General features: G+C 37.0%; 2 protein-coding genes across 2 annotated transcripts; both read left to right on the forward strand.

Annotated features, from left to right (window-relative positions):
* The first annotated feature begins 372 nt into the window (after positions 1–372).
* LOC146139898 (uncharacterized) lies at positions 373–10788 on the forward strand. The gene is made up of 7 exons (XM_083392553.1): positions 373–527; positions 3161–3283; positions 3416–3505; positions 4508–4697; positions 6885–7067; positions 8114–8224; positions 10543–10788. Exons 1-7 carry the CDS (start codon positions 373–375, stop codon positions 10786–10788), a joined length of 1098 nt encoding a protein of 365 aa, XP_083248679.1.
* Positions 10789–13076: 2288 nt separating this feature from the next.
* On the forward strand, positions 13077–20368 carry LOC146139899 (delta(14)-sterol reductase TM7SF2-like). Its single transcript, XM_083391449.1, has 12 exons — positions 13077–13282; positions 13728–13827; positions 14111–14295; positions 14694–14930; positions 15275–15446; positions 15635–15783; positions 16161–16310; positions 16735–16857; positions 17817–17985; positions 18328–18408; positions 18494–18622; positions 18984–20368. The coding sequence occupies exons 1-12, from the start codon at positions 13124–13126 to the stop codon at positions 19142–19144; spliced, it is 1815 nt and encodes a 604-aa protein (XP_083247575.1). The 5' UTR covers positions 13077–13123; the 3' UTR covers positions 19145–20368.
* The last annotated feature ends 253 nt before the right edge of the window (positions 20369–20621 follow it).

A 20621-nucleotide genomic window follows, 5' to 3' on the forward strand; every position in this document is an offset into this window, starting at 1 on the left:
AAAACGGGGGAAAAAATGAAACTTGGAAAAATAATAAGTTTATTTAAATTGAGAAAAAGAAAAAGTTTTAATGATGCGATTATTTATAATTCGCTATAGTTTGGCATTTCGGCCATATAAGCTACAACTGAACAAACGCAGTAATGCAGATTAGTATATCATTATCGTTTAAAGTTTTAACATTTAGAAAGTTAGAAAAAGTTGCAAACCTTCCTACCAGCGTGCCATCCATGTACACCAAATTTCATCTGCGGTTTTGTTTAGGCCAGTATTGTTTACTATGCAAAGCGACGTTCAAAAGTCTTCCTTCATTCATTCTAAAGCGAGTGTGTATTTTTATCTTATAGTACAGTAGTATTTAATAGAGCACTAATGGCAATGAACGCAATTCCGATTGTCGATTTCGCTCCGTTGTCCGTGCTTCATGAAAATGTTTCTAAGGAAGACTTGAGAGCGGTCGGTAAGCAAATCTGCAAAGGTTTCGAAGAAATTGGATTTGTGTACTTGGAGAACATCGGGGTGTCGAGGTTAGTATGCACTACAACAGCTCTTATACAAAGTATAGAATAATTTTCTTACCGGAACGCATGCAAACGTAACAAATTTACGTCATCGCTGGACGTCTAAAACAAGTCGACTAACGAAACCTGTGGCAATTGTTTGTAGTGCACTAATATGCAACTAGATTCAAAGAGATGGAGGGACGGTACTGCGTACCTGCAAAAATGATACGGTACTGTGTACCAGCAAAAAAATGAGATATCGGTGTATTGCGTAGGGCGGCCAGCTTTAAAGACTTTAATCCGGATTGAAAATCGTTTTTTAAGTCAAATAATAGATTGTTGCTTTTACTTGGCGGCGTTCATAAAACATTTTAACCATTGGGCAATATATAAAAGAAATTACTGTAAGCGTTACTTTCTTCAAGTTAATTTGAGTTATCAAACATCGAAAATCACACTTCTGTGCACGGACAAGCAATTCCCTTTTTAGTTCAATTATAATCCGCTTCAAGCCGTATAGGCTAGTATCATCTATTAGCAGGGTTACCATCTGCTCAGACCAAAAAATAAGCACGCTACTCAAAAAAATAAGCACTGTACTCAAAAATTAAGCGCGCTACCGAAAACCAGGACCAGATCCAGGATTGCGAGGTGAAATCCAAGCTTTCAGGAATGATGTCATAAAATAAAATAAAAACACTTATTTCTGTATGTGCAAAACGTAGCTTAATCGCGCGAAACACGAAGAAATGCGTTTATTTGCTTGAAATTGGCAAGTTTATCCCCTTATTTAATGCAAGCTTTGTTAACTATTTTGCGTCAGAGCGCAACTGTACACCTTTTAAAACGTGGTGCATGGCAGCATGAAACGCCTGCAGCTGACCCTGCCTGCCTTGTAGTAAAGTTTAGTTCACTTGGCGGAGTTTAGCTCGTAATAAAATTATTCATTGAATGATTTACTGGAATGCTTCTAGCATTTTTGTTGTTGTTGTAACATTGTGATTTCCATAGCCTCTGGGCTGATTTCGCAATCACAATAACAGCAATGATCATAGCTCTATCCCTTTGACTTCATTTGACATTGGAAAATTCATTTTCATGTTTATCACATAAAAACGTGCATATGCTGACTCATTCTCTTAATAATATTTTGTTGTTCTTATGTAATTTAATGCACTGTTGTTAAAATCTGTGTCAAAGAACCTGGTAAATATACATAAATGAAGTGTCTCACTCCTACGTCGATGTTAAAAGAATTGATAAAGAACTTTTTAAAAACAAAAATAAGACAAACTAAGCACACACCTCTAAAATAAGCACGTTACTTAGAAATAAGCACATTTCTGTTTTCTAAGACACTGCACCCAAATATAAGCACAAATCTTAGAAATAAGCACGGTATGGCACCCTGTCTATTAGTCTAGTGCAGTGGTTCCCAAACTGTGGGCCATGGCCCAGTACTATGCCACCAAGACATTTTCAATAGGCCACAGAGCCAGTTGAACAGATTCTACTGTTTTGTTAAAATGTAGATATAATGAGTTTTTTTTAAAAACAATAATTGTTACCAAGAAAGGTCATTGTCTCCTAACAATGGGTTTTAGCTGCTGTGTTGGAGATAGCAGTTCAAAGTGGGTGAGCAGTAATATTGCCAACCTTGCGTTTTTCAAGCGAATTTGGGCTTGCTTTATTCTGAGTTTGTCTTTTTTTCTCAATTTGCGGGTTGCTTGTTTTGGGCTTGTTTTTTCTTTTTTTATTGTGTTTTTGGGGCTTGTATTTTCATAGTAAATGTTTCTGTCGAAATTTAGAACACGCGTTGAGCCACGAATCGCTATTAAAAAGACATTTGAGCCACAGACCAAAAAAGTTTGGGAACCCCTGGTCTAGTGGATTAAAAGCTGTCCACTGCTCGGCTTTAATGCCGAAGAAGAGAAATATTAACCCCAATAACCCGTCTACGGCGTCCAAAGAGGTCATATGGGGTTACATTTCATAGGCGATGGCAACTGGTCCTTTTTCGAAACAAATCGACCTATAAACAAATGAGCTGGTACCATATTATCTCCAAAAAAACTTGCGCCTACGCAGATAACGAAACTATCCAGAATCAATTGCGCAATAGGCGGTCACAAAATTGTGCATTTTTCATAAATCGGTTTTCCCGTCGTTTTCGCGTCGCACGCCTAACTTCCTCTTTCAGAAGAAAAAGCATTAATATCGTGCATTGCATCAAAACACAACACAGCTTCCTCAAAACAAACCCTCGCCATATGCATTTCCTTGTTAGATTTCACTTCTGCAAACTCCAAAATGCCTCGTGAGGCTTTCATCAATTATAATAAAAATAGAATAATTTTTTTTGACTGGTAGGATTCAGTTTTCACAACCAATCCGAGGCTGTGAGATATTCAAAACGGTCAAAATGCTACCTATACCCCTGTATGGGCTTAGATATATTCTTTTTACAAAACAAGACCAATTTTGACCAGAAATGCAATGTACATTTTGAAAACAACCATGTAGCATAGGTCTTTTGGTTTTACTAAAAAAGATATGACGAACGTCAATGCCTAACAGACCTAGTGTTGACATTTTTTTAGCGAAAGGCCGTCCGCTGTACTTCGACACAGCTTTTCATGCTGATTTTTTGCTTTTAGTGATCTAATTGACGAGGTAAACCGACTGTCCGGCGAATTCTTCGACAAACCAGAAGCGGACAAGACGAAATACGCCTTTACACCGGACACTCTTTACGGTTACACCGCCATTGGATCAGAAGCGTAAGACGAATTGTTTTAAATTGTGTCTTACTACAGGCACCAAAGCAACTTATTAAGCTGTCAGCAGGGATAGGAAAACTAAATAAATGAAACCCCGACTAAGAGCGTATGTGTTTTAACTGCAACTTTCAGCTATTCTGGTTTTTGGATTATGAGCAAGGTCAACAAGCACAATTTAGCCCACAAGCACCATTTTCACTTCGAGAAACATGCAGCATCAATGTACAACCTTAGGCCCTAAACGTCACACTCCAAATTCGCAGTAGTTTAAATAAAGAGCAAAAGTTAGTTTGCCGGTGGTCAGGAGTGTTTTATAAAAAACTTAACTTGACCTTAATTGCTGGAAAATGTTTCAGAATACAATGAAATGACTAGCTATTCAAGACACCACGTGAGCCACATTCTAAAAGTCGTGCCAATGCGTTTCCTAAAAGTAAAAATAAGATAAAAACTTTATGTTACAACCTTGGCCTATACTTCTATAGAACCATAAACCACGACATGGCACCGTACTTAGCTCAAACTTTTTATTTATTGATGGAATACATTTGGTATAAAACACTGCTTATCGTGACTACTGCTGGAGCATGGGAAACCAACTTTTTTTCTTGAACAACACAAGGCCTGAAGAAAAATATACAAATAACCAAGGAAATATAAAATAACCATGCAATAAAGCTGCAGTAAGCTTAAAAAATTTAAAGTAAGCCTTCAGTTTAAAATTTTATTAAAATATGGTTTTGAATTTCATTCGGCAACATTTACACTGCAGTTCATCTGCAATAAGAGAATCTGCCGCGGGCCGGATAAATTAAGGACAGGATCTGACCCGCGGGCCGTAGTTTGACCCTTATACTAACATGCCAGTGTTTCTCAACTTTTTTTTTTCACCGCGACCCAAATACTAAGCGTAAGTAAAAGCGAAGCTTTGGCGACCCAATTGTCTTCTATGAACTTTTTGCAAGCTCAAACTGCACAAAGGAGAAATAAGACAGTAGCATTCTTAACTATTATTAAATAAATTTGAATAAATATGGGTCATGTATTCGTATTGCTTCCGCAATTCTAGTAAATTTTAGAAATATCTTGCTGAGAACCAATCCCAATAAATCTAACCGAATAACAGTCGGTGAACCAACCAAATTAAAGGGAGAGCCAATTTTTGGTCCTCTAGGTTGATAAACACTGTACTACACTTGTCCCGAATTATGTTGTAACTCACAGGTTCGATGCGGAAAACCCGGGCGACTACAAACAGGCCTACGATTTCCGGTCGGTGAAAGGTCCGAACCGTCAACCGCTGCCGGACGATATGGTACCCGGCTTTTCCAAGGCCGTTATTGAATTTATGGAGCTAAACAAGCTGGCTACTCTGCGAATGCTCGAAGCTCTCTCGCTGGCCCTCGAACTTGAGGTAGGCGGTATAGACTAAAACAGTCTAATTTCGATATGAGCTTACCACTCTTCAAGAAAAATTTATAAAGATAGGCTACTGGTGTATAGGCTACACTCTGCCACTGAGCACCCGTTTGCATTTCATAACTTGGACGTTAAAAATTCACGCTAAAAACAATTTGCTTGGAAAGCAAAGTGTTGCCGCTACCATGGTACTTCCGAACTCTACTATATTCACTCACATTTCTTGCACCTTTATATCAGTTTTTGTGCAGTAGCGGCCATTAGAAGGCTGCAGCCGGTTATCACGTTTTCACGTTATTTGCCTTGTTTCCTTTTTTCGCCTCGTTTTGCCACCTTGCTTTTTCGTCGTTTTTCTTCGCTGTATATAACCTTTGCATAGTTACAAGTTAATATGCCCTGAAGAAGATTACCTGGATAGGTTATCTGGAAAAACCGTATCAAAAAAATCCTCACCCCAGATCCGCAACCCACCCCACCCCAACGCCTAATATTATTTTTTAATAACTCTATTCGATCCCGGTGCCAAATTGAACAGGCCAAACCCAACTCGCCCCACGTCGACCTGTTCATATTAACCTCCCTCCTTTAGAACCAACTGACCTCTCCTGTCCCACCAAGCTAAATCGTCCCAACCCCATGTCAATCCAAAACCTTAGGTTATCCCTCCTACCTCCTTAGTTATCATATCTCTTTTCTTTGTTATTGTTTAATTTTGCCTTTTTCGTTTCCCTTCTCTTTTAATTCTTACACGTAACCTTATTTATATATATACTGGGAAATGTAGCCCGGTCGCCAGTTTTCAGGACATCATTTGTTTTTCGGTCCGCAATTCCTCCGTTCCCCTTCACGTCCTGTTTTACTTGCCAGAGCTTCAAAGCAAATAAAACAAACGGGCAATGATGAGCCCAAACCGAAGGTGGAGTTAGCAAATTGCTAACCCCACCACCCCTGAGGTACCTGAGCCCTAAAAAAAAAAACGTCGGCACAGGAAAAAGTACCCTCTTCGTAATTAAGATAATGCAACAGTACAATGAAACATATGTACACACATATATGTGTGCTTACAACTGAGATCTAGCCCTTCTGAAGCTGCTTTTTGACCAACGATAACGGCTTACGTATTATTAGTACACCGAAAAGCCATTGCAGACTCACCGAATCTGTCGATCAATGATGCAAGCAGAGCAGACTAGAAAAACAACTGGCCTGCAGTGAGGTTCGAACTCACGACCTCTGGTCAAGCCGGGACCGTCGCTCTACCAACTGAGCTATGCAGGCTCAGAGAGGAGCGAGTCGAGAAACAACCATGCACCAATACTTGCTCAATCTGTTAGTACAAGCAGCTTCATAACGAAGGGGATCGCCAGTATCATATCATAATACAATGAAAGAAAGTTTCAAAATGTTCACCAGCAGAAGTTGCGTAGCGTGGGAGTTAGATCAGTGGTTCTTGGTCTCTGCTACATAATCTGCCGAAACTATCACACTTTATTCTGAAACCTAAGCTTTTCGCTCAGTCACAACAAATCTATACCACATTTGATCGTTAGGCCTACGATTTAAAAAAAATGTTCTGGCCGCACAATCAATGGCCACAGAAGGTATAACGTCTAAAGTGGTAACGCTTACAAAGCTGATATCTGCTTGCGTCTCTGAATGCGACCATCAGTAGCCGAATGTTTTCACAATGAAACAAAAAGTAAATAATTCGATTCAAACACTGTAAACTAGCGATTCTCGGCCGGTGTGCTGTGGAAGGCTGCTAGATTTCAAAAAAATTATTCAAACTAGGTATATTTGTTACGTATTTTTAACTTCGTATTTTGGCTTAGCTCACTCAGCCAACAGTATATACTTTAAAGAAAACGCAACTATTTCCTATTAAGAAATTGCAAGCAATTGAAGATAAACACCGACATAATAAAGTAAATTCGCAAGCGCCATGTATTTAAACTAAGATTTCAGTTGCATATTTGTGCACATAATAGTCTAAAAAATAAAACTTGAACTTGAAACTAAAGGCAACCTTAAGTTTGCTAAGGTTAGTTCTTTTTGACGTCTCGTTATGACCTATGACGTGTAATTTTATGCGTTTCGGTAGGACAAATATTCTATACCTTCACCCCTGCTAGAACGTCAAGCTAAAATGTTTAACCGCCATACAAAAAAATACTTTCTACAGGGCCCGAGGTACCTTCCAGGATTGCACAAGGAAATGCTGACTGAGGGCAGTACAGCCTCTTGTCGCTGCTTGCGATACCCACCGATCAAAGGCGAAATCAAAAAAGGCCAAGTCCGTTTGGGCGAACACACAGACTACGGGTCAGTTTCGCTGGTTTATCAGGACTCCGTCGGCGGTTTGCAGGTAGGCTAAACGTATATTTGCACCAGTTGTAGAAGATGGCCGAAACAGCGTTTTGTAAAAGAATTTCTGCAGGGACGCAGCGATACCGTAACAAAATGCTCAAAAAAATGTTTTTTTTTAACTAGTATCCCACCAAATCTTTATAGTTATATGTCTTAATTATTATTGCACTCAAAAAATGTTTTTTTACCTAGTATCACACTAAATCTTTGTAGTTAGGCTATATGTCTCGTAATTGCATACCTTTGTGATGTCATCTCTAAAAAATCCCATGTGTTTCGATGAGAAATTATTCTAGTTTTGCGCCTGATATGTAGCCTACAGCATAAGTCGAGTCATTCCCATCTAATACCAAACTCAAACTTAACATATGTCCAATAGTCAGGTCTTTAGAATCAAAATTAAATGTTTTAAATTGAAACAACTGTTAACCTCATTCCATCTCTAGCATTATTTCACGCAGCAACCACCACAACAGTAGCAATCCAAATTGTGTAGGCTATAATTGAAACAGTTAATTTTAACCTAACGCATTTGCCAAATTACTCAAGTCTATAAGTAAAGTCTTAGTACTAAAAGCTTAAAGTCGAGACACTCCATTTAAAAACAATGATCTAAGTGCAGTTAATGACTAACGTCTTTACAACGCTGGTCTTTTAAACTCAATTAACGTCAACGAAAACCGTATAATTTGTCCGCGAAAAATACGACATCATTGTTTTTTTTTTGTTTTTTTTAAATCATTTTAAAATCTCCGAAAATAAATGTTTCTAAATAACAAATCAATTTAATGTTTTTCAATTTTTTCTGAGCAAACAAACATTGTTAAAAACCATTAGTGGTGTATCAGACAGAAATGTTTTTAGGCTAAAAAGCGTAAGAAAACAATTTTTTGTTCTTAAGGATTTTACATTGAACGCCAATACTTTTTACTTTTTAAACCCAATAATCTTCGTTGAAAATCTTACAACCACCGTTTTCATCCGGTTAAACTTAATTATTATTTACGTCTGGAAACCAGACATCACACGGTGTCATTTCGGCAGGTAAAGATGAAAGATGGAAGTTACATTGAGGCAGTCCCGATTCCTGGCACTGCCCTGGTCAATGTTGGCAACATGCTGCAGTTTTGGAGCAATGGAAGACTTCGATCCAACGTGAGAAAATCTACGCCTATACGGTCACTTTGAAACAGGCCTGCGGTTCGAAGTTGAACTTGAGAATCGACGTGGTCGTTTTTTTTCGGTTGAGTTCGACTCGGGACTCGAGTATTAGGCCTACTGTGTAGAACGTAAGACTATACGCAAGTCACGAGTCCAACGTGCGCATGCAAACTGTAAATCGTAAAGGTACAGATTAGAACAGGCTTTCCTAAACTGTGGTCCGCGGACCACTGGTGGTCCGTGGCGATATGACAAGAAATTAAAAATTCACACATATACGTTGTTCAGTACGTACTCTTTCAAAGATAATTTGCCGCAGTTATTCACGATTTAATGATTTTAAAAGCTTTTGTTGTCCAGTAACGTAGATCTTACTTTTTGCGCCTTCGTTGTAGTCAAAAACTGGTTTACGAAAAATTGTCATATTTCTCGTCTATGGCGTAATAATACGTTCTTATTGCTATTCGGAAAAACACAGGACCAAACTTTCCGTTGACTTTGACTTAGGAGATTAACTTTCACCAATAACTCCTAGAATTGACGATTTATGCAGAAAAAAGCAATCGCATCTGTCCCATTGATGTTGTCAGTTTTGTAAATGAATAAAAATCGGTTTTATTTATTTTTTGCTTTATATTGCGGTCCGTGATAAAACAGATTCACAAATAGTGGTCCGTGGTCCAAAAAAGTTTGGGAAACCCTGGATTAGAACATAGTGTAACACTTTCCAATCGCGTATTGTTTTTTTTGAGTTATATGACACTCATTGGCATGAATTATTATATATGCACCCTATTCGAGCTACGTAAATTGGTGAAATTAGACCGTATATAGTCGGACCTAGACCAGAAACTCGACGTAATCACCTTATTTGGCCGGATTCGGACTCGTGACTTGGATGTTTTCAACCGACTCAGAAGCCCTGCATTAAAGAGTTGTTTTTCTGGAAGTACATTTTTTATATTTGTAAACCAATCAAGACATTTTAAAATAGGTTGTATAGGTTATAGTATTTTACCGAAATTGCTAGTATGTCTTATAATTGGCTGTAAATGGAATCTAAAAATGATCTGCAGGCTTTCGAGTAATTTCCTATCTTTTAAAAAATATATTTAAATTTAATTTTAGCTCTCAGTGAATTAATTTGTTTAAACGGGTGCGGAAATCAATAATATGACTTCGAAAAAAACGTACAAAATTTATTTTCTCATTCATAAACGATAAAGGTCTGCATGTACTGGCACAGCCTTACAATATATGTTTAAAAGGCCTAAAAAATTAAAATTCGTTTTTCTCAGTAAATATGAAATTGGGCAAATGGAAAATCTGCGTTTGTCAGCTATTGGTAAAAAAAAACATCTGCCGCATGGCAATTAATTACCCCGACTTTTGCACGTCAAGCATTTTTTCTATGATTTTGTTATGTGAAACACTGCTTCGGATAGGATAGTTCGTTCACTATTTTAATAGCTCAGCGTTATGTCACAGGGTTTAAAACAAAAACTCATTCTTTAACTAAATGGTCAAATAGGCGAATTAGACAAAATGCGCAGTTAATGTTTTTCATGTTTTCTAAACGAAATTTGCGCAATGAACCTTATAGTTGCTCCCGGTAGTAATTTTACCTTTTTCTTGACTTAGGTGCACTTAAGTCAGTATTGTTAAATGACTTGACTTGACTGAAGTCTTTTGGCCAAGTTACCTGACCTGGCTTAGGTCTTTTGGTCAAATCAATTTGGTAGAAAACAATAACGTTTATATTAAACAATATTACAGGAAATTGTGTTATTTAAATCTTAATTTTTTGCTGTAAACGATTTGCCTAATTATGCTATGTTTTTGATGTTTTTAAGTTTAATCATTGCTCATATTCCGACGAGTTTACCAATTTTAATAGCTCAAAGTATCACATTTATAAAAATCAAAATTTTCTCCATAAAAATACTTGACTTGGACTTATTTTACAAATCACTTGACTGGAATTAAAGTTTTTCCATGAAGTCACTTGTTTACAACAGGTCTGTAGAATTGGAGTCGGGACTCGAGAAAGACTACCCGAGTTCGACGTGCGCAGTACCAAATTGAAAACTGATTAGGCCGCACAAGATGAATTTTTAACAAAGTGAACTAGCATATTGTTGAATACTTGCCAACAATGTACTGTGGGTGGATGAATTATTTGATACCCTTTGAGTGGGTTGCTGAAAATTGACCTTATTTACTATACGTTTGGACGGAGCCGGACTCGATTACTTTAACCGACTCCACAGGAAAAGTTTACTCGCACCCTAACAGATTGCCCACTTACTTAGCCTCATCGAATCCTTGCTCCGGTCGACCCGCAGCAGCGCGCCTCCAGCCGGCGATCGCTTTGCTTCTTTGCGCACCCGGACAAGCACTTGCCGGTCGCGTCGGGCTTCATGAAGCGTGACGTCATCAGCACGGCCGGCAGCGCTGACCTGCAATTGAGCGCCAAGGAACTGGAGGGAATGACGGTGGGAGAGTTGGCGACCAAGCGATATGCCCATACCCACGTGCCAACCAATGCGACCGCTTGAAATGTGGGCGTCACCTCGGAGGGGCGTGGTCTTGGACAAAAAAAGTCTTGGACGTTTCTTAAAAGTCTTGGACGTTTCTTAAGCTTCTTCTTTTATCTAAAGTATTGTATTTGATCAATCACTTTTGAAAAGAAAATTCTAACCTGCTGTTACAAAATCAAAAATTACAAAGTAATATCGTTTAAACTAGGCTGAAAAGTGAAAACTCATTAGTATGTTCCACTTGGAAGTGTAATGCAGTGGTTCTTAACCTTTTCTTTGCTGTACCCCTTTTAAATCACCAAACAATTCTCGCACCCCTTACTAATTTTGCACCCCATTCTAGAAATGTTTAAATAACAAAATTATTAAAAAATATTATTATACAAGTTTAACCGCTACACAAGTAACTAATAACACATTAATAAGCGGCTTCAATAGTTCGAACAATAAATATTAATAAACCAAGCACTCCAGAATACTTTAGTTACTTTGTAGGCCTGTTTATAACGGCAGATATCATATTCCTGGTGTTTTGTATCAATCGCCCTCTTATTGTGTCTGGTCTTCCTTGCTTACCCTACACCCGACCTTCTGTGATTGAATAACTTATACAGGTCAACAGTACACCCAATAGTCAGCAATATACATTTATGACATGCCCTACCCTACAATACTACAACTTAGTGTTCTACATGTTAAATGACTTCGGTCCCAGTCGTACGACATTTTCAACAAATAGCAAGTCAACCAGGCCAACACATTAGTTACACAAGTCAATTTCGGTTCACAGCGTTGGCATCACAAATTAATATTAAACTTCTAAAAATGTTATCTTGTTTTATTGAATTATTCTGATCAATATTTCGCCAACCAAACACAAAAAAATGACATAAAGAGCATGTTAGCAATAAGCGATGAGAGAGCTGAGTTACGGTTACGGGTAAGAAGGCGCAGACAACGGTCACGTGCACAGTGACGTCAAATTGGGCAAAAAATAGTGGAATAAGATGTAGAAATAAGTTCCAAACGCTACAAGCATTTATTATAATTAATCTTAACTTAACATTTTGACTAAAACACTTAGATTTCGCTTCAACATGCCCCACAAAGAAGCTTAAAGAGCTAAATGCTTATTATGAATCAGTCTGCGTTTGGCTATGTTATAAGTTAAAGGGTCGACAAACTTAGTATTAGTAGAAATGTGGTTGGCGTTTAAATTTGTTGCTCCCTGCCTGCTAAGCGCAATAAATCACCAGGGACATAAAATACAAAGACATTCCAGTTTAATAAAAGACGGCGTTAGTATTTAACAACCTTTTTACAGTCGGCAACAAATCCTTTGTGTAATTCGAAGCCGCGTTGTTTCGAGTTTGTTGCGCGGCAAAACCTCTTGTTAACTCCGATTACGTCACGCCGTAGTAGGCTGTGATTGGCCAAAAGCATTTCGAACCCGCTGCGTTTCGCCGCCCAAGCCGCTCAAAGCTGCAGTGCTGGCCAAGTTTTGCTCAAGGAAATATCTTGTACAAATGAATACAGCGTATTTTAAAAAGGATTTTTGGTTTTAGTATATACAGTAGGTGAAAAGCTCATATTGAAATAAAGGCAAATTTAACACCATCAAGTTGAAGTTTTAATGAAGTGGCGTGACTGGCTATAAGGTTGTGTCCACAAATGTTACACAACGCGACCGGCATTGCTTGCAGCTGTTTTGGCGTTGTGAGGTCCCTTACACAAAGTTAGTCGGAAGACGTCGATTCACGAGACATTTTGTCGTAATGTATTGCGTAACCAACATTTGTTTTACGTTACGTTACTATAAGGGCTATACAGGCTATGGCGTTATTTGATATGGGTATTAAACGCTGTATAAAGCTATACAGGATCGTAAGTATTTAATAGACTTAGTCATATTTTTAAGAATATTTTACTTTTAGGTTTACCATAAGTTATTAAATTTGCACTTTACTCGCTAATAGAGTAGCAATAGTGAGTGTATAACACTTGTGAGTCTGATTCACCATGACCTTAATCGGAACTTTCACAGTATGACTGTTTTACGTAAATTTGCGTAATGCAACAGCACATAATTTTTGTATTTACAATAATGCTTAACAAAAATAAAATTGTGACTCCTGATATATTGAACAAAAAGTATTAAATATATTGAACAAAAAGTATTAAAATCGATTAAAATAATTTTTTGTTTGGTGAACTTGGACTGTTGCGCATATCCTTCCCAACTCCATTTTAACTTGGGGTTGTAGAGACTTACCTCTAATTTTTTTGTCGCCCAACAGATTTGTTATTTAACAACAGTGGGTTAATTATATTTTAGTTTAAAAAATACTGAATCATGAGGTTTAAACTTGGAGAAAAGGTAATGGCAAAATGGCCCGGAAGTGGTCTATATTATCATGCGGAAATAAAAGAAATTGATGAAGATGAGGAGGTGGCTGGAGTTATCTTCGAAGATGGCACGGAGATGAACATCCTACTTAAAGAAATAAGCAGGGTTAGATAGACGAAGTGTAAATTCCACTGGCAACATATCAATGAAACGAAATCGCTAACTTTTCATGTAATCTGTATTAGAAACGTACCCTTTGGTTTGAATTGAGTAGAGTACCTTAACTAACTCATGTAGTAGTAGTTAAAAATTTTGAAGAAAAATTGCCAGGTTAACCATAAATCATTTGTAATAACATAAAACCTATTATTTCACGAAATACCGAATAAAATGATTTCGGATGGTGTTTTTGATGTCCATTATGTGTATACTTTTTACTAGTAAAACCCAACACAATGATTTTAAAACAAAATGAGGGACCATAAATATTTTTTTTAGAAAATCTTCACAAAAAAAGCAAACACAAAATGTTGTGCACAAAAATACAAATACCACCTAATTAATTTGGTTGACAGTGTTTATTTTTAACAGCATCTTGTTGCTTTTTAAGCCTGAAAAAATCTTACGAAGAAAGCGTTCAAAGTCACCTGCTCGCCTAACGCGAAGGAGATCCAAATCTCCAGGACGCAGCCCTGGAAGGCCAACAGGATGTAATATATATATTGCTAAAAAAAATTTACGTATGCCCAAAAGAAAAATTTTGCTACACTCAAAAGTTTTACTTAAACTTATCAGCATGTGTAAATTATGTCATACTCAAGCTAGTCGAATCCCCACTCATTCCAATGTAGCTAAACTTTGGTGAAAATTTGTAACACCTGTTGAGTGAAAGTTTTTTAGTTTATTGCCCTGTTTAGTGGATAAATGGTATAATACAAACTGTGTAGTTTTTCTAGACCCCAGAAAATATTTTGGATTTGTTTTCAAACACAGCAAAAACTGAAAAAGATGGTGTCATTAAAAAACGAGTCCGTTCATCTTCGCGGAGCAGGAAGTTGCCGAGTCTGACTTCATCATCATCATCATCTGTTGAAGAAAAAGAGGTTAAGGTCACAGTTAAAAGTCTGAGCCCCAAAGTTGTTTCTGCAGCTGGTGGAGTAATCGCCACAAAGTCTAATGTAGGTATTTTTTAAATAAAAGTGAATAATTATTCTTTCAAAGTGTGGAATTTTCGTTACCCTAAACCAGTAGTTTTCAACCTATTCCAGCCATGTATCAAGTGTATCACCTAGTGCTGTTTAACTTGCACTGCAAATTGCTTGGTTTCAATAGTAATATTTGCAAACTCTTTATTTTGTTTATTTTACTGATACAGCCATATAGCTGAATACCTCTGATTACAAATAGGTTTTTAAGGAAAAGATGGAAAATGAATTATTTTCTCACACAATAATGTTACACTTGGTTATGTTTCACAGCTGCACAAAACAGCTTAGTGCTGCTGGCGCACTACCAGAAAACCTTTGTGGACCACAGGTTGAGACCACTACCCTAAACCAAATGCTTTTTATTTTAGACATTGATAACAGAGACAAAGGTCAGTGAGTCTCGCTACATGGTAACCAGGCAGCGATTAAGTGACCAAAAAAAGATTAACAAAGTTTCTGCGGAGCTGCCTCCTGCTTCACCAAAACCAACTGAAACAAAGGAATTCGGAGGAGTTCTTGGCACATTCTTGATTTACTTGACCGTTCCAATTCTGCCCATCATTATAATCATTGGTTGCAGCGAAAAGTCCTGCAATATTTTGCAGGTAAATTGATTTGGTGCATATATTGGTTTTTAAATGCATTATGTGTGCAATTGCTGTCATCTAATAGTCATGTTTCATAGGACTTGTTTTTTAGTCACATTTAAAAAGGTCCATTCTGATCGATTATAAAACAACTGATATTTGACTTTTCATATCGTTTTTTTTACCAAATTTTTTAATACTGCTTTTTAGTTTGTTGTTCGTTTTTTTCCTTTTTTAAGACAGATTCATTACTGGATAAAAAAAATCTACTATTGTGTTTGTAGCAGTTACTGCTATCAAAGAGGAGTTAGCCAGGAGTACCATTGGATATATTAACCACCAAATTTTTACATTTGTTTCAGTTCAAAATGTCCATGGTTCCCTGTAATCTAGAAGCCTACTACGATCCAATGTCCATAATGATGTTCATTGCATTCATGCTTTTCCATGCAGTGATATATGCCCTTCCATTCGGCCACATTATTCAAGGTCCAACCACTCCCAGCGGTCACAGCCTGCCATACAGAATAAATGGTAAGATGACAATAAAGTCTATAAGTTAATGTAATATTGCTTGAGTGGTATTCAAACATATATTGTAGTTTTTTTAGATTTTGACAGTTATATATGTACCAAGTTTGTATAGCATTTTTGTATACCCTCTGATTTTTCATATTTCAAAATACCTGACAGGCGTCTTATAAAACGGTTTGTTTTTTTAGCCATGTATCACCTGGTGTTTACAGTGGCTGCATATGCGGCCCTGTACCATCTGAAGTATCCTTTGACCCTGGTGCACGACAAGATGTTTACAATAGCAGTTGCTGCTGCTGTGTTCAGCTATGCTGCCACTTTCCTCTCTTACATGAAGGTTTGTTAAAATACTGAGTATTAATTTCTGAATCCTTCATATTTCTCTTATTGTTTAAAAGAGACCGTGGGCTTAATAATCGATTCCTGTGCTTATAGCTTATTGTTTTTAATTTAGATAAATAATTATACATGAAATGTAAAAACAAATACTAGAGCATAATAATTGTGAATTGTAGTAAGATGTAGTAAGAATATCTAAGCCCATACAGAAGTAGGTATCATTTTGATTGCTACGAACATATTTTCATTAATTTTCTTTATGAAACGTTTACAGCCAAATATTTTTTTATGTTTGAAACATGTCAGACTATTTTATTGTCGCATTTGGTGTTGCTAGTGTAAACATGGCAATGAAAGCACCTTTCCTGTTTACAGTCACTGAAGATCCCTAAAGACCAGGTGAACCCTAAGGCTGACACAGGTTCTCCTATCTATGATAGTTTCATGGGCCATGAAATGCACCCTCGTATTGGAAGCTTGTTCGATCTTAAGCTGTATCTCTACCGTCCTTCGATGGCAGGTTGGGTAAGTGGACGATTTCATAACGCTGCAGTTTTGATGGATATGGAAGTGATATTCGTTGATTGACAGGATTTTTATTTTATGTCATGGTAATTTTTGCTGTGCTGGGTAGTTGATTGGTGATTCAAAAATAGCTTGCCACTAACATAAATATAGGCAACCTTTGAAATAATAGTTGTAGGTTGAAAATTACAGGCAATATGTAGTGTCAAATCTGTGGTGCAATACATCATCGTCATTGATTAATTGTTTTAAAATAGAAAGTAGTTGAACTGGTAATTTTTTTTTATTTAATTTGGCAAAAAATGACCAACAATATTTTGTAATGATAGGTGTATTCCTCAATAGTCTAAAAACACATACACAGTCATAAATTGAATTTGACTTTGAAGTGCAGTACATAAATGTGTGAAATAATGTTTTACAGCTTGTTGTTGTAATGGTTGAATTACAACGAGCCTATGAGAGCAACACTCCCCCTTCCCCACAGCTTCTAGTGGTTGGTGTTTCCCAGATACTGTATATAATTTACGAGTTCTTCTTGGATGAGGTATGGATAACCTGCTTATCAGCATTGTTATAATATATAGTATGTCCTGTAGTTTTGCCTGCCGCATGACTAACAGTAACATTTAAGTATGGCTGCCGACAGGAAGTGAATCTGTTTTAAAGTTTTTGCACACACTCAGTCCTTCGTGTGTTACTCTATAGGTTAATGTTTAATTTAAAAGGATATACTCTGTGCAATTAAGTGTTGTGTGTTCACCCAACTGACTTCATAACACAAACATAGAGTCATTGTGTTGTTCATGCAATGGAAACACACACTAATCATTTGCAGCTAACTGACTGTTAAAGTTAAATGGTATTTGATTTTAAATACTTTTATGTACCTTTAGGTGTTAATACTGAACATATGTCAAAGTGCTTTTATTAGTTAACTGAAATCAGACTAAAAAAATTGTCCACATACATAATAAAAGTAGTTTCCACACCAGTTAGATGCTGCCTCGCAAGCCATATGTGGCTCTTTTTGTGACTCCATATGGTTCTTTTGATGAAAGCATCTTGCTTGCAAATAAAACTAAGCTATCATTTCACATGAATAAAATTGCAAGCGGCCACGACCGCTTTTCTAACTTTATATTTCCTTTTTTTGCACAAAGTAGCAAATTTCCGGCGCTTCACATGAATCTCCTTATATCCAAAAGGCCCCATTTTTTCAACGGAACTTCGTAATCAAAGTTGTGCAAACTTAGCAAATCGATTTTTGGTGCATATTATGTTCTGTCCTCAAATGAGAACAATATAAACGGCATGCTCAATTTACTACGCTTTGCCAACCTTTAACTCGATGTTAAAAAGTTTTGTATGGCTCTCATGGAAACACAACCAAAAATATTTGACTTTTATGGCTCCCTTAGCTAAAAAGGTTCCCGGCCCTTGTTATAGTACAATGACTTCCTTGCTAAGAAATTTCACCTTTGCATTATAACTTCTGTCTTTTAGGAGCAATGTCCCTTCATGTTTGACATCAAGAACGAGGGCCTTGGATTTGTGCAGTTTTATGGCGAACTGGTTCTTGTGCCTTTCGTTTACTCTCTCCCAACCCGGTTTGTTGTGGACCACCCAAACGAAATCTCGGTCAATGCTTTGGTCACCTCGATTACTCTGATAGGTGAGGCCAGTTTTTAACTTGACTGTTTTTAATGTGAATTGTTATCAATGCCTTCGCTACTGAGTAAGGGGAACGGAACAGCCTTTTGTTTTTGTTAAAGCAGTTGGTCTTAACTTTTTCTGTCGCCGTACCACCAAGTGTATTTTTACTGTTGATGCGTGCTACTTTAAATTTACTTGATAAATTAAATCCTAAAAGGAATTTAAAAACCCTTCCAGAGGTAGCCGAAGACTTTAGAGATAGTGTCAAATATTTTCCAAAGATGTATGTTACTTACATCAGGTGCAGTGATATTGCACTTGTGGTAATTACTGTAAACAAGACCTAATTTTATATTTGCAGTTGTTGGCTCTCTTTTCATTGTCGTGTCGGGCATTCAAAAGAACCGCTTCAGGAAAAATCCGTATGATCCAAGTTTGTCACGTAAGTTGCGCATTTCTATTTTGTCATTTCCTATTCCAAAATCGTTAAAAAAGACATGGTTTAAAGAAATTTCAAAATGTTTTAGATCTAGAAAGCCTTCCTGCATCTCGCCCTGGTGGTTACCGTCTTTTAGTTTCTGGTCTTTGGGGCGTTGTCCGCCACCCCAACTATCTTGGAGAAATCTTCATGGGCCTGGGCTGGAGTTTTGCATGTGGTAAGTGCATCTATAGCAGGACTTTTTGCGTAAAGCTGTTTTACAACAAAACTTAGCCAAATGAGATGTGATTGCCAGAAAGGAATTGCTCTATTTTTGCCATGTCAGGTAAAACGTTTAGCGTCAAGTTTGAATAGTTGCATAATAAATTATCAACCTAATACGTTAATACTCTACTTTGAATCAAAGAAGACAGTTTTAACTATTCCACAAAAACATTTTCGAGAACCTAATACTAAATATTTACCACCACGTAAAATGAACTCTTCTACTTAGACATTTTGTTAAGATTTGGCTTGACGCTATCTTGTGTATTACACAGCCGGTCTGTTAATCTCGTTTTCCTTTATAATTTGTCCAGGTTTCACGCATCTCCTGCCCTGGTGGTATCCCGTCTTTCTGACCGTGCTGTTGTGCCACCGAGCCCTGCGCTCCGACCATCAATGCCAGGAAAAGCACGGCCACACTTGGAAGGAATACTGCCGGCGAGTGAAATACCGAGTCATCCCATACGTTTTCTGAGGACCTTTCAGGAAGGCAGGCGCGAAGACTCGTCTTTTTTTTCAGCCTCAGGGTCGAAGCTTGTTTTTTTTTCTTTCTGGAGAGTTTTGCTGTTGTTGCCACTCACAGCCCTTTCAATCCCCGGACTTTGCAGAAAAACAGGCTGAGCTACCTGCTACATATCTTAATTTTGTTTTATTTCCATTTCCAATTTCGTTTGGTTGATGTGTCGCAAACTGTATTTTTTCAATAGAAAAGAAAGGGCGGTTTTCTTTTTTTGTAATCGGGCTTTTCTGATTTTCTATTAACTCAATATCGGATAAAAACCTTGCACGACCTAATTGTTTTTATGATTGCAGATAGCTTTTGTCTTTATTTTCCATTTGGCCATGTCTACTCAAAATATGTTTATTTGCATTAATGAAGAAATGCACTTTACTAAAAAAATGTAACTGTTGCTCGTTTAGATTATATATGTATTGTGCTTAAGAAAAAAATAATTTGAATTTTCTATTTTGATTAGAGAATTTTACGCAGCTCAGCTAGTTGTAATATGTATTTCCTTCAGAATTGTGCTGCTGCTAGGTAACACGATAATACAAATATTTACATTTTGATTAAAATTTCATTTGTGTTTTGCAATTTTTATAAAATTCATACAGTTTTGGTCACGAAAAATGTACTATGACGTCAACTATAACAGTGTAGAACAGTAGCCGCTTTGATTTTTTGTAATCGCGTCTAGTGTTTTTAAGAGTTTGCGACGGTTTGGTTGTTTGTTAAACTGTAAAAAACCTAACTGCCATTTGTTATACAGTAGATTGTGTTACTTCAATGTGTTTAAATTGTGAACTAAGTTTGACGTTTTTCCTTCAGCAAATATAGAAGCATGGATTCCATAAATTATAGCTTCATTTTACCTAGGATATTCAGCCTAATTTGTACTACCCTTTTCTCTACATTGATTTTTGTTAAATGCCTGTTAGAGTATGCGTTGATTATGTCACAAAACACTGACTTTACGTGGGATAAGAATCTTGCTGCATCTTGATCAGTTAAATAAGCATTCCTAATAATCATTTTGAGAATAAAGTATTTTCGTCGCATCCTCATTGGTGTCATTCCTAAATTGCATTCAATTTTATGCAGAGAATTCGCATTGTGTAAATATAAAACATTGTTGTAAATGAATGTTCCATCAGACTAATACCTCCTTGTGAGCAAAAACAGACAATAAATAAAATTTTGTAGTCAAAAACCTTGATTGTTTCACCTAGCAAATGTAGTTTCTGGTTTGTAATGTGCATTTATAAAACTGCTTTAGTGGAAAAAACACTCCGTATCAGCAAGAAAGCCACTTGTCTAATCCTAGTTGGGAAATCGATTTTTCTTTAAATTGGTGTAGTGCAGCAGGTTTGAAATGTGAAGATTAGTAAAAATTATTTTTTGTACAAGTTATATATGACTGAAGTACAAGTTACAGGCCACTTTTCTGAAA

This window comes from Ascidiella aspersa, chromosome 6, assembly GCF_963924565.1.
Source record: "Ascidiella aspersa chromosome 6, kaAscAspe10.2, whole genome shotgun sequence".
Taxonomy (NCBI): Eukaryota; Metazoa; Chordata; class Ascidiacea; order Phlebobranchia; family Ascidiidae; genus Ascidiella; species Ascidiella aspersa.

Excerpts from the sequence above, each read along its gene's own strand:
- LOC146139898 (XM_083392553.1), top strand. The coding sequence starts at position 373 with ATGGCAATGAACGCAATTCCGATTGTCGATTTCGCTCCGTTGTCCGTG. Across the intron at positions 528-3,160 it reads GAGAACATCGGGGTGTCGAG|TGATCTAATTGACGAGGTAA; the intron begins GTTAGTATGCAC and ends TTTTGCTTTTAG. Across the intron at positions 8,225-10,542 it reads ATGGAAGACTTCGATCCAAC|CCTCATCGAATCCTTGCTCC; the intron begins GTGAGAAAATCT and ends CCACTTACTTAG.
- LOC146139899 (XM_083391449.1), top strand. The coding sequence starts at position 13,124 with ATGAGGTTTAAACTTGGAGAAAAGGTAATGGCAAAATGGCCCGGAAGT. Across the intron at positions 15,784-16,160 it reads CTTTCCTCTCTTACATGAAG|TCACTGAAGATCCCTAAAGA; the intron begins GTTTGTTAAAAT and ends TCCTGTTTACAG. Across the intron at positions 17,986-18,327 it reads CACCTCGATTACTCTGATAG|TTGTTGGCTCTCTTTTCATT; the intron begins GTGAGGCCAGTT and ends TTATATTTGCAG.